The sequence below is a fragment of the Culex pipiens genome, chromosome 2, assembly GCF_016801865.2.
Source record: "Culex pipiens pallens isolate TS chromosome 2, TS_CPP_V2, whole genome shotgun sequence".
Lineage (NCBI taxonomy): Eukaryota > Metazoa > Arthropoda > Insecta > Diptera > Culicidae > Culex > Culex pipiens.
In genome coordinates this window covers 68,649,822-68,664,768 of record NC_068938.1, presented here as the reverse complement: position 1 = coordinate 68,664,768, position 14,947 = coordinate 68,649,822, and the positions used below count along the sequence as shown (strand labels likewise).

The following is a 14,947-nucleotide window of genomic DNA, read 5'->3' as shown; positions in this document are numbered from 1 at the left end:
CGTTGGAAAGGTCTTTTGATAACCTAACCAACGTTGGGTCGGATGATGGACCCGGACATAGTTTACATACATTTAAGTGAGATCCGGCTTCAAAAAAGTACATCAATATCACTTAAGAGGCCATATCTCGAGACAGGGTTACCAGATCTTCAATGTTTTGCACTCGTTGGAAAGGTCTTTTGATAACCTAACCAACGTCAGGTCGGATAGTGGAGCCGGACATAGTTTACATACATTTAAGTGAGATCCGGCTTCAAAAAAGTACATCAATATCACTTAAGGGGCCATATATCGAGACAGGGTTGCCAGATCTTCAATGTTTTAGACTCGTTGGAAAGGTCTTTTGATAACCTAACCAACAATGGGTCGGATGGTGGATCCGGACATAGTTTACATACATTTAAGTGAGATCCGGCTTCAAAAAAGTACATCAATATCACTTAAGAGGCCATATCTCGAGACAGGGTTACCAGATCTTCAATGTTTTGCACTCGTTGGAAAGTTCTTTTGATAACCTAACCAACAATAGGTCGGATAGTGGATCCGGGAATAGTTTACATACATTTAAGTGAGATCCGGCTTCAAAAAAGTACATCAATATCACTTAAGAGGCCATATCTCGCGACAGGGTTGCCAGATCTTCAATGTTTTGCACTCGTTGGAAAGGTCTTTTGATAACCTAACCAACGTCGGGTCGGATATTGGACCCGAACATAGTTTACATACATTTAAGTGAGATCCGGCTTCAAAAAAGTATATCAATATCACTTAAGTGGCCATATCTCGAGACAGGGTTGCCAGATCTTCAATGTTTTGGGCTCGTTGGAAAGGTCTTTTGATAACCTAACCAACGATGGGTCGGATGATGGACCCGGACATAGTTTACATACAGTTAAGTGAGATCCAAATATATGTGAAAACACATTTTTATACATAACTTTTGAACTACTTATCGAAACTTCAATCTGTATAAAACTCGATCTATGGGACCCTAAACCAAGTCGAATGCAACAAGTTCGGGTCAAATCGGTTCAGCCAGTGCCGAGAAACATGAGCTAGTTTGTTGGTCACATACATACATACACACACACATACACACACACATACACACACACATACACACACACATACACACAGACATTTGTTCAGTTTTCGATTCTGAGTCGATATGTATACATGAAGGTGGGTCTACGACGTTTTTATACGAAGTTCATTTTTAGAGCAGGATTATAGCCTTACCTCAGTGAGGAAGGCAAAAAGACTTAAAGGACCTGAAGGCGAATCTAAAAACATAGATCCGGACAAAATCGGTCGGGCCAGTTCCGAGAAAAGTGAGTGAGAAAAAAAAATCTACGTCCATCCACACGCACAGACATTTGCTCAGAATTTGATTCTGAGCCGATATGTATACGTAAAGGTATATCTAGAAGGCTTATTTAAAAAGTTCAATTTTTGAGTGATTTTATAGCCTTGCCTCAGTGAGGTGAGGAAGGCAAAAATCGTCAAAAATCCATTTTTCTACCAATTTTTGATCTTTAAAAAGCATTGGAAAGAAGAACTCTTAAAATATAAGAAAACTTATGGGTTGGAAGTTTAACTTGTTTTATGTGACTTAGTCAGTGTTTTTAAAAATCTCATTTTTTTAAGGGGTCAACTTTGGCTGTGTTTTTACTAACATTTCCTATACTTTCAGTAAAAAGAAGTATGCAGTAATTTTTGTAGTGTCCCAGACTATGCCTCTACGCATTTTTTCGCAATTTAAATGATGATGGTGCCATTCTATAGCAGAAAATGTGAAAAACATGCAAAAAATTGAAAAAATGACTGTAAAAACGTGAAAAAATTAGATAGGCAAAATGTAATTATATTAGATGGTAGAATAGACCAAATACTACCAAAAACAAACATAAACTAAACAAGATAAATGCAAACTAAAATACTAAAAATAAAACATGAAAAACATAAAACAAGAGAAGTAAAGTTTTTCGTAGAACAAAAGTTGCTCAAAATGACCTCCTGAACACGGGAAAAATAAATATTTTCGAAAAAAAAATTTGGGCAGTAGAGGGTTAAAGGGCGGGATAAAATGTAAGCATATCAAATTATTAATGCCAGAACAACAATTACATAGGGTACTTTTTGTGTTTTATTACTAGAGTTTTGTTTTGTAAAGATCCTATATGCTATTGTCTTTCATATGTTGATAGGACCTATAAAAAACTCTAGATTTGTAAAAATCACATTTAATCAGTTACTAACGTTTTGATTAAGACTTACAAATTTGTAGTTACAATTTTGCTTAATATTTAAAAGAAATTTTTCATGAAGAATATTCATTTTAATTGCCATGAAAGCCGCACAGTGACGAAGGCAGTTTTTGTCTTCTTCTTATTCCAAAATAGTCAAACTTACGGACCCAATCCTGCAACAACGTGATTGTAAGAATAGTCAACCTTTGTTGTAAATTACTTTGTGAACAGTAGTTTAGGGGATGAATAAAAATATACTTCGGTAGTACCGTCATCAGGGGTGACATTGGGTCTGGGGGGTGAGATTGGGTCATACAAATTTCAGCATTTTTGTATGACCCAATCTCACCACCCAGACCCAATGTAACCCTGATGACGGTACCCGTAGTTTTGAAGATACTAAAATGTCTGTAACAAAAATCTTGATGCCAAAGCTCTTGTTGATGTGCATCGTTAAATTGACTTGGATGGACGATCAAAATACAAAAAAAAACATGAAAGTTTAGTTATTGTAAGAATGTAGTTGAAATTAAAGTCAAAACATCATTTATAAAAACAATTTCACCCAATTTCCGAGAGAAAATTTTTATAGAGAAAATCACGAAATTTTAAATTTGGATTGCAACATTTTTCTACTTTCACTTAGCCAATTTTTCAAAAAAAATAGGCCAATGCAAATTATCCGAAAAAAGTTTGGCAAGAAATTGTAGTTTTCATTAAAAAAAAAGTTGTAAAAAGGATTGTTAGCTATTTAGCTGTTAATCAATATTAGTTACATTTTATATGTCAATCCACCCAGCAGGGCAATTTGGCCAAATCAAAAATCCAAGTATGCAGAAGTTATCTACCAAATTGGTACATATGTCTACCTCGAAGGATTTTTAGTCTACCTCAATAGTTCAATAAGTAGCATTGCCCTGCTGGAAAGATACCTGTTTTCAAGAAAACGACGTCAAATCAACTTCTGAAGTAATACAAAGTAGTCTACCTCCGTTCTACCTAACGAATCTGCAATTAGATTTTTCCTAAACTTCTTATAAGTAGTACTTCTCTTTATACTTAATTTTCAAAGTACTTTATATATCGATTTTGACCACGGCATCGTGTTTCTTGGAAAATTCTAGCCCGATTTGACCTATAAAAGTCCATACTTAAGTTGAAAAATGGCGGTTCTGGAGCAAATTAAAGATTGTCCAAAAATGAGCTACCATGCGTCTCCATCAAACAGAAGAATAAGCCCTTAAGTTCAATATATCAGCAGTTCTGATTATTCCTAGCATGCAGCAAGTGTATCTGCTGCAAAATTATGCCACATAATTATTTCATCCAATTCTACCCCATAAAGAAATAAAGATAGCTAATGAATTTTTAAAGAACAAAAAATGGAAATTTTAATAAAATATCAAATAAAAGCAGCCCTGCTGACAATCTGTGGCTCATTCAATGATTGGTAAGTAATGTTCTGATGTCTAAGAATGATATTCAGTAATTCTACCTAATTCTACCTCATTGTAAAATTGTTTTTAAACACATTTATTAAGAAATTCATACAATTTCCTTAAGAAAATTGCAATTTTAATAAAATTTCAAATAAAAGCAGCCCTGCTGACAATCTGTGGCTTATTCAATGATTGGAGAATGTTGTTCTGATGTCTTAGAATGATATTCAGTCATTCTACCTAATTCTACCTCATTGTAAGATTGTTTTTAAATACATTTATTAAGAAACTCATACAATTTTCTTAAGAAAATTGCAATTTTAATAAAATTTCAAATAAAACCTGCTTTGTTGTGGATCATTCAATGATTGGAGAATGATGTTCTGATGTCTTAGAATGATATTCAGTCATTCTACCTAATTCTACCTCATTTTAAAATTGTTTTTAAATACATTTATTAAGAAATTCCAACAATTTCCTTAAGAAAATTAAAATTTTAATAAAATTTCAAATAAAACCTGCTTTGTTGACAATCTGTGGATCATTCAATGATTGGAGAATGATGTTCTGATGTCTAAGAATGATATTCAGTCATTCTACCAAATTCTACCTCATTGTAAAATTGTTTTTAAACACATTTATTAAGAAATTCATACAATTTCCTTAAGAAAATTGCAATTTTAATAAAATTTCAAATAAAACCTGCTTTGTTGACAATCTGTGGATCATTCAATAATTGGAGAATGATGTTCTGATGTCTTAGAATGATATTCAGTCATTCTACCTAATTCTACCTCATTGTAAAATTGTTTTTAAATACATTTATTAAGAAATTCCAACAATTTCCTTAAGAAAATTGCAATTTTAATAAAATTTCAAATAAAAGCAGCCCTGCTGACAATCTGTGGCTTATTCAATGATTGGAGAATGTTGTTCTGATGTCTTAGAATGATATTCAGTCATTCTACCTAATTCTACCTCATTGTAAGATTGTTTTTAAATACATTTATTAAGAAATTCATACAATTTCCTTAAGAAAATTGCAATTTTAATAAAATTTCAAATAAAACCTGCTTTGTTGACTGTGGATCATTCAATGATTGGAGAATGATGTTCTGATGTCTTAGAATGATATTCAGTCATTCTACCTAATTCTACCCCATTGTAAAATTGTTTTTAAATACATTTATTAAGAAATTCCAACAATTTCCTTAAGAAAATTGCAATTTTAATAAAATTTCAAATAAAACCTGCTTAGTTAATAATCTGTGGATCATTCAATGATTGGAGAATGATGCTCTGATGTTTCAGAATGATATCCAGTCATTCTACCAAATTCTACCTCATTTTGAAATTGTTTTTAAACACATTTATTAAGAAATTCCAAAAATTTCCTTAAGAAAATTGCAATTTTAATAAAATTTCAAATAAAACCTGCTTTGTTGATAATCTGTGGCTTATTCAATGATTGAAGAATGATGTTCAGATGTCTAAGAATGATATTCAGTAATTCTACCTAATTCTACCTCATTATAAAATTGTTTTTAAACACATTGATTAAGAAATTCCAACAATTTCCATAAGAAAATTGCAATTTTAATAAAATTTCAAATAAAAGCAGCCCAGCTGACAATTTGTGGATCATTCTATGATTGGAGAATGATGCTCTGATGTCTTAGAATGATATTCAGTCATTCTACCAAATTCTACCTCATTGTAAAATTGTTTTTAAACACATTTATTAAGAAATTCCAACAATTTCCTTAAGAAAATTGCAATTTTAATAAAATTTCAAATAAGAGCAGCCCCGATGACAATCTGTGGCTTATTCAATGATTGGAGAATGATGTTCTGATGTCTTAGAATGATATTCAGTCATTCTACCAAATTCTACCTCATTGTAAAATTGTTTTTAAACACATTTATTAAGAAATTCATACAATTTCCTTAAGAAAATTGCAATTTTAATAATATTTCAAATAAAAGCAGCCCAGCTGACAATCTGTGGATCATTCAATGATTGAAGAATGATGTTCTGATGTCTTAGAATGATATCCAGTCATTCTAACAAATTTTACCTCATTTTGAAATTGTTTTTTAATACATTTATTAAGAAATTCCAACAATTTCCTTAAGAAAATTGCAGTTTTAATAAATTTTTTAATGATAGCAGCCCTGCTGACAATTTGTGGCTTATTCAATGATTGGAGAGTAATGTTTTGATGTCTTAGAATGATATTCAGTCATTCTACCAAATTCTACCTCATTTTGAAATTGTTTTTAAACACATTTATTAATAAATTCCAACAATTTCCTTAAGAAAATTGCAATTTTAATAAAATTTCAAATAATAGCAGCCCTGCTGACAATTTGTGGCTTATTCAATGATTGGAGAATGTTGTTCTGATGTCTTAGAATGATATTCAGTTATTCTTCCAAATTCTACCTCATTGTAAAAATGTTTTTGAATACATTTTTTTATAAATTCCATCAAATTTCTTAAGAAAATTGCAATATTAATAAAATTTTTAATGAAAGCTGCTCTGTTGATAATCTGAGGCACATTCAATTATTGAAGAATGTTGTTTTGATGTCTAAGAATCATATTCATTCATTCTACCTAATTCATAGATTCATATTCATACTCATAGATTGCCTGCAGGGCTGCTTTTATTTGAAATTTTATTAAAATAGCAATTTTCTTAAGGAAATTGTTGAAATTTCTTAATAAATGTATTTAAAAACAATTTCAAAATGAGGTAAAATTTGTTAGAATGACTGGATATCATTCTAAGACATCATAACATCATTCTTCAATCATTGAATGATCCACAGATTGTCAGCGGGGTTACTTTTATTTGAAATTTTATTAAAATTGCAATTTTCTTAAGGAAATTGTATGAATTTCTTAATAAATGTGTTTAAAAACAATTTTACAATGAGGTAGAATTTGGTAGAATGACTGAATATCATTCTAAGACATCAGAACAACATTCTCCAATCATTGAATAAGCCACAGATTGTCAGCAGGGCTGCATTTATTTGAAATTTTATTAAAATTGCAATTTTCTTAAGGAAATTGTTGGAATTTCTTAATAAATGTATTTAAAAACAATTTTACAATGAGGTAGAATTAGGTAGAATGACTGGATATCATTCTAAGACATCAGAACATCATTCTTCAATCATTGAATGATCCACAGTCAACAAAGCAGGTTTTATTTGAAATTTTATTAAAATTGCAATTTTCTTAAGGAAATTGTATGAATTTCTTAATAAGTGTGTTTAAAAACAATTTTACAATGAGGTAGAATTTGGTAGAATGACTGAATATCATTCTAAGACATCAGAACAACATTCTCCAATCATTGAATAAGCCACAGATTGTCAGCGGGGCTGCTTTTATTTGAAATATTATTTAAATTGCAATTTTCTTAAGGAAATTGTATGAATTTCTTAATAAATGTGTTTAAAAACAATTTTACAATGAGGTAGAATTTGGTAGAATGACTGAATATCATTCTAAGACATCAGAACAACATTCTCCAATCATTGAATAAGCAACAGATTGTCAGCAGGGCTGCTTTATTTGAAATTTTATTAAAATTGCAATTTTCTTAAGAGCGAGTTTTTCACCGATGTGAAACAGGTCGTATCGAGGTGCTCCGATTTGGATGAAACTTTCAGGGTTTGTTTGTCTATACATGAGATGAACTCATGACAAATATGAGCCCTCTACGACAAAGGGAAGTGGGGTAAAACGGGCATTGAAGTTTGAGGTCCAAAAAACATGAAAAATCTTAAAATTGCTCGCATTTCCGTAAAACTTCATCAATTCTAACTCTCTTAGATGCATTCGAATGGTCTTTTGAAGCCCTTCAAAATGTGCTATAGACATCCAGGATTGGTTTGACTTTTTCTCATAGCTTTTGCAAATTACTGTAAAAAATGGATTTTTTTAAAACCTTAATAACTTTTCCCAACAGCCTCCAACAGCCATACTCCCATAGGTCAAAAGTTAGGGAATTTCATGGACTATAAGCCTACGGTATTAACTTTTTGGCCAATCGCAGTTTTTCTCATAGTTTGACGATTTTTCTAGAACAAACATTTTACAACGTTAGTTTTTGCCCTGTAGGCCTCCATGGCGGCACTTTTTGGTCTCAATTTTGACATATTCGGAATCCTCAGAAAATTTTACATTAGATTGAGGTGTTAAAATTTTGAATTTGATTGTAAAAATTCCATTTAGAATTAATTAAAATATTATTTAGCATTTTGTCGGATTAAGGGTAAAACAAGTTTTCGCCTACTTGATACAGCATTTGACGTATTGATCATAGGGTAAATAAGATCTATTTCTTTTTTCAAAAATGTTTTATTTAATTATTTTTTAAAGCAATATTACAACTCCAATACTTCTAACTTACGTGAAATTTTCCGAGGATTCCGAATATGACAAAATTGAGACCAAAAAGTGCCGTCTTCTCGACTTACAGGGCAAAAACTAACGTTGTAAAATGTTTGTTCTAGAAAAACCGTAAAACTATGAGAAAAACTGCGATTGGCCAAAAAGTTAATACCGTAGGCTTATAGTCCATGAAATTCCCTAACTTTTGACCTATGGGAGTATGGGTGTTGGAGGCTGTTGGGAAAAGTTATTAAGGTTTTAAAAAAATCAATTTTTAACAGTAATTTGCAAAAGCTATGAGAAAAAGTCAAACCAATCCTGGATGTCTATAGCACATTTTGAAGGGCTTCAAAAGACCATTCGAATGCATCTAAGAGAGTTGGAATTGATGAAGTTTTACGGAAATGCGAGCAATTTTAAGATTTTTCATGTTTTTTGGACCTCAAACTTCAATGCCCGTTTTACCCCACTTCCCTTTGTCGTAGAGGGCTCATATTTGTCATGAGTTCATCTCATGTATAGACAAACAAACCCTGAAAGTTTCATCCAAATCGGAGCACCTCGATACGACCTCTAGAACAAACCGAGCAATATTTACAAATACTGCCTCTTAAGGAAATTGTTGGAATTTCTAAATAAATGTATTTAAAAACAATTTTACAATGAGGTTGAATTAGGTAGAATGACTGAATATCATTCTAAGACATCAGAACAACATTCTCCAATCATTGAATAAGCAACAGATTGTCAGCAGGGCTGCTCTTATTTGAAATTTTATTAAAATTGCAATTTTCTTAAGGAAATTGTTGGAATTTCTTAATAAATGTGTTTAAAAACAATTTCAAAATGAGGTAGAATTTGGTAGAATGACTGAATATCATTCAAAGACATCAGAGCATCATTCTCCTATCATAGAATGATCCACAGATTGTCAGCTGGGCTGCTTTTATTTGAAATTTTATTAAAATTGCAATTTTCTTAAGGAAATTGTTAGAATTTCTTAATAAATGTGTTTAAAAACAATTTTACAATGAGGTAGAATTAGGTAGAATAACTGAATATCATTCTTAGACATCAGAACATCATTCTCCAATCATAGAGTAAGCCACAGATTGTCAGCGGGGCTTTTCTTATTTGAAATTTTATTAAAATTGCAATTTTCTTAAGGAAATTGTTGGAATTTCTTAATAAATGTGTTTAAAAACAATTTTGCAATGAGGTAGAATTTGGTAGAATGACTGAATATTGTAGTGAGCTACGCGGGATTTCGGAGTGGATTCAGAAGAGGTCTGCTTGGTTTCGTAGTCGAGAGTAAACTGTTTTATTCGAGCATGTCAGTGTTGCCATACTATCTGGACTTGTGACGTATATGAAATGGTGTGGTTCCAATGTGGCATATAAAAGGTGCGATAGTTTTCAATGTACAATACTACATTCCTCCCTTAGTTTAAGAAGAGTTAAGACTAGAAGTAATGTCAGATTTAATAATGCAAAGTTGGTCAAGGTCCTAGTTATTTATAAGCTTAAATTTAAAGTTTGAAACTGTCGTACTTCTTGCGCGTTTAAAACAAATTATTGATTTCGTAATCATCGAAGTGCGCTGGACGTTTCGTAGCCCGTCGCGGTCGTAGTTCAACGTTATTGCTTGGGTTGAGGTGTGATTGTTCCCCGTCATCGGATGGTTGATCCTCAGCTCCGTCTAGATGTCCCTCTGCGTCCGTCGTCTGATCGAGACCTGATGTAAATAAACAACACTTATTAAAATATACATTTAAAATACCAATTGTTACCCTCCGATATCACCTATGGGAATCTTTTTCAAGTGAGAGACATTCCTTTGATAAATCCTTCCTGTGTCTCGAGACTTCACTGTTAAGCTTGATCCCGTCTTACCAATGATTGTCAGTTCTTCTGGGTCAAACGCGGTCGACAACTTGTTCTCCTTATGAACCCGTTTGGCCACAACGGTGTCCCCGACCTCCAACTCGCTTGCTCTGGCTTGGCGGCGTTTATCCGTGTACTCAGCTCCCTTAAGTTTCTTCTCCGCGTCTCGATCGATGATCTCTTCCAAGATCTTGTGCCCTTTTGTTACTAATCCCGGCAGTTTATCCTTCAGAATACGCCCGAACATTAGTGTCGAAGGCGGTGCTCCCGTTGTTGAGTGAGGGGTTGAGTTGTGCATGAGCGTGAACATCCGGAGATCCCACTGCCAATCCGACCCGTCCGTTTCCTGACTGATTTTTAGTCTTTTCACAATATTCCGGTTCATGCGTTCCACCTCACCATTGGCCTGTGGCCAATACGGCGTGGTCTTTCGGTGGTCGATTCCAAATTGACTGCAGAATCTCTGTAACTCGGAGCTTATGAACTGCGGTCCGTTGTCGGTCTTCAGGGATTCTGGGAAACCAAAGCGACAGAATGTTTCATGCAACGCACGAACCGTTTGCGCTGCTGTTATCTGCTTCATTACAATTATCTCGGTAAACCGACTAAAATAGTCTACAATCACCAGCAGATTATGTCCTGATGGCAAAGGGCCAAGGAAGTCCGCGGCGAGGTCGGCCCAGGGACGGTCCGGCATCTTCGTTGTTTGCAGGGGTTCTGGTGGGTTTTGTCCAGAAACGAGTGTACAACACTTGCATTGCTTGACGTACTTCTCAACATCTTTGTCAAGACGAGGCCACCACACCTACAATCACAGTCGCCTTTTCATGACTTCGATCCCAGGGTGTGACTCGTGTGCTATCTGCAGGGTTCGTGATCGAAGGCTTTCGGGAATAACTAAGCGATCGCCTCGTAGCAACAGATTCCCAACTCTGCATAGTTCCGTGTAGAACGGTTTAAACTCCCTGGTATCGCCCGTCCAGACACCTTCCTCCAAGCTGCGAAAGACATCCTGAATAACTTCATCCTTGGCTGATCCTTGTTCCACCTCCTGCAACGTGACGGCGTCTGGAACCACCGTGATCGCTATTTGATAGATGCAGGCTTCCGTTGCAACATCAAACTCCGTTGCCTTCGAAGTTGCCAGTCTGGAGATGGCATCCGCCAAGTTTTCCGGTCCCGGTTTGTACTCCACCTCGTATCGATAGCACTGGAGTCGCAAAACCCACCTTTCGATCCTTGCACATGGTTTAGCTCGTTCTTTGAATAGGAATAAAAGTGGCTTGCAATCCGTGATCAACTTAAAGTGAGTCCCCAACAAGTAAAGTTGAAACTTATCCACTGCCCACACAAGTCCTAAGGCTTCTCGCTCGGTTTGACAATACTTCCGTTCTAGGTCCGTTAGTGTTTTGCTGGCGAATGAAATGATCCTCGTGTTGCTGTACTTGTCGTGCTGCAAAAGCACCGCTCCCAATCCTGTTGGACTTGCATCCGCAATCACCGTACAGCGATCCCTTGGGTCGTAATATCCCAGGTAGTCAGTGTTACTGACTGCTTGTTTAATCTCCTCGAAACTGCGTTGGCATTGTTCACTCCAGACAAACTTCTCTCCTGAACGAAGTAGGGTTCTGAGGCTTTCCGTCTTGTCAGCGAGACTTGGGATGAAGCGACCGACATAAGTCACCAGCCCTAGAAAACTGCGCAGTTCTGAAACATTTTGAGGCTCCCGAAATGATTGAATCGCCGCCACCCGGCTTTCCTTCGGTTTTATTCCTTCATCCGACAGCTCGTAACCCAGAAATTCCAAACATGTTGCGTTGAATATGCATTTTTCCTTGTTGAGGAGGATTCCGTACGACGCCAAGCGAAGTAAGAGCTTTTCAAGTCTCTCGTCATGTTCTTCTTGCGTACTTCCGGTCACCAGTAAGTCATCCAAATAGACTACTACCCCCTCCAATCCCGCAATGATCGATTCCATCACTTTTTGGAACAGCTCAGGGGCGCATGAAATCCCAAACATAAGTCTTTTATATCGAAACAATCCTTGCTTCGTTATGAACGTAGTAATCTCCCTCGATCGTACGGAAATCTCGACTTGATGGTAGGCCTCCCTGATGTCCAACTTTGAAAACTTCTTTGCTCCGTTTATCCCCGCAAATAGTTCTTCGACTATCGGGAACGGATGGGTCTCTCTGAGAACAGCCTGATTCGCACGTCGCATGTCCACACACAAGCGGATTTCTCCAGAGTCCTTGAGAATCGGAACCAGCGGTGAAACCCAGGCCGATGGTCCGTTCACTCGTTCGATGATGTCCTGTTCTAGCAGACTGTTCAGTTTCTGTGCAATCTTGTCTTCAAGAGCAAACGGGACCCGCCGGTAGTGTTGTTGCACAGGAAGTATGTTGTTGTTGATCGGGATTTCCACTACGACTCCCTTAATCTTCGGGAACGCCGCCATCTGCTCTCTTACCGCACCAACGTTGAACCCAATTTTCAACACCTTCAGCCGCTTGGCCGTCTCGTCTCCCAGCAAGCATTGGCCACCGTCTTTTGCGACGTAGAACACCGCTTCCGCCTGCTGGCCGTCAGCTTCGATCACAGCTGTGAACATTCCGAGCATTTCCAGCGTTTTTTCGGAACCGTATGCCTTGAACGCTCGATCTGTGTACCTCCGGAATCGAACTTCAGCTCCCGACTTCTGTAACAGCTCCCAAGTGGCCAGATCAATTAAGTTTGCTGCAGCTCCCGAGTCGATCGCCATCGGAATTTCAACTCCGCCGACCTTGAAACGAAAAACGTTCTGGCCCATGACAAAACAGATATCGTCCGTTTCGCGCTTAGGATTGTGAGCCGCCTCGCTCTCTTCCACCATCCGAATTTTCTTTGGCAACATCCCGCCTTCCTGTGGTCTCTTTGTGCACCACTTCGCAAAGTGTCCAATGCGCTTGCACTGTACACATTGGGCTTCTTTCGCTGGACAGTTCGCGCTCTCCTTAAGGTGCCCTCGCCGCCCACACGCAAAACACATCCGGTTATCCGCGTCTTTCTGCTGGTAAGCGTACTGCTGCTGCGACCTTGCCGGTGGACCAGGCAGCGTCCTGTTTGGCCTAAACACCGCCCTTTGATCTGGGTACAGACGTTGATCGCGTTTGAAACCGTTCTGCTGCGCCCTAGCAAATTGCCAGTTTTGTTCCTTAAACGAAGACAGCCCGTACGCATGAGGCGATTGTCGTGCTGGATGTGGCTGCCGGTGCTGGTGTACTTCATGCACCACCGACGACCTGTTTTCCTGGTCACTGTTCTGTTTCATCTCCTTGCACTGCAGCTCAACGTCCTCGATGGTTTTTCCTATCGCCACCACCTCGCTGAGTGGGCGGTCCTTCTCCAGGATCTTCTTCCGCAGCGCTTCCGATGTGCACTTCTCCGCGATCTGGTCGATGATCATGCTCTCCATAACTTCCGTCCCGAATTGGTCGAACTCACAGCGATTTGCCTGGACTCGCAGACGCATCACAAAAGCATTGAACTTTTCCCCTTGTTGCTGCTTAATCTTCCGGAAAACGTGTCGTTCGTACGTTCGCATCCGAGTAGGTTGAAAATGCTCGTCCAGCTTGGCAATAGCAACGTTGTAGTAAGGTGGATCCGGTGAAACATGGGGAACGTTGTTTACGTCAGGTAGGTTGTCATAAATATCCTGGAGATCTGGTCCCCCGAGATGAAGCAGCTGATTACGCTTGTCCCGTTGGTTTGTGATCCCTTGTGCTTCCAAGAAGTACTCCAATCCACGCTTCCACTTCCGCCATTCTGCCGCGAGCTGTGACTGGTCAACCTTCCCATCAAACGGTTTTATCGGTCGCGCCTGATCCATCCCTAAAATAGTTGAACATTTAATATAAACTTACTTTTCTTTTATCCCGATTGTCTATTCCTGCGACGTTAAATCCTTATTCGTATAACAGTTTATAATTAATTTCACCCTAACAAGACAAAAAAAAACAAATATGACTCTCGGTCACGTTAGAGACATTCTTAAATCCGGCTCTCGGCCCATTTCTTTTTGTTGACTAAACAAATCCTTGAATCCGGCGCTCGGCCCTTTTCAAATAAGCAATCATTCCTTGAATTAGGCACTTGACACGATTCATTTTCTTTTAGTAACTAGTTGAATCCGGTACTCGACCCTTTTCTAACGCAGCATCGTAGATATTTATGAATCCGGCCCTGGGCCCTTCCTGAACTTAATTATTAATTTTCTTGAATCCAGCCCGCGGCTCATTTCATTTGATTATGTAGCCAAATTCCTTTAACCCGGAACTCCGCGTATCACTTCCATTCAGTAAAAAAATATTGAATCTGGTACTCGACCGTTTCAAATATATTACCCCAATTTCACTTGAATCCGGCACTCGGCCCATTTCATTTGCACAGACTTCTTTTTTTTTTACTTTTCGTCGACTCTCAAATCCAGTGCTCGACCATTTTAAAGAAAATTTTAATAGTCAAATCATCTTCACTGTGATAATGCACTCTACACATTACTTTCACTTTCAGTAAACTCTTGAGTAAACTTCTTGATTTCGGCGTTTTTTTTTATCACGATTTTTAACACTTAAGGTACTACTCATTTTGCTTCCTTTCAGGATCCACACTCGAAACTCCCTTGTCATTCTGACCCCGACAAGGCAAATCTTAGCCGCCATTTTGTCCCCACATAATAGCGATTGCTTGGCTCAAATTTCTTCACTCTAACTCTATTTTTCCCTCGGTAATCTTTTCTACGCCACAGGACAGACTCCATCAACTTTTTCACCTTCCTTTCGATCAGACTCCAATACTTACTTTCCCTTTTCTTCACAAAGCAATTTGCGTCCGCACGTAAAACTTTCTTTTTTCCGAACTAGTCCTCGTACTCGTCGCCAAATGTAGTGAGCTACGCGGGATTTCGGAGTGGATTCAGAAGAGGT

The 14,947-nt window shown here is 37.3% G+C and overlaps 1 protein-coding gene across 1 annotated transcript; it reads right to left on the bottom strand.

The window, feature by feature from the left end:
* Positions 1-2,408: 2,408 nt before the first annotated feature.
* Positions 2,409-10,763, bottom strand: LOC120429647 (uncharacterized protein K02A2.6-like). The gene is made up of 3 exons (XM_052706918.1): positions 10,754-10,763; positions 9,993-10,700; positions 2,409-2,422 (listed from the first exon to the last, which is right to left on the bottom strand). The coding sequence occupies exons 1-3, from the start codon at positions 10,761-10,763 to the stop codon at positions 2,409-2,411; spliced, it is 732 nt and encodes a 243-aa protein (XP_052562878.1).
* Between the last annotated feature and the right edge of the window lie 4,184 nt (positions 10,764-14,947).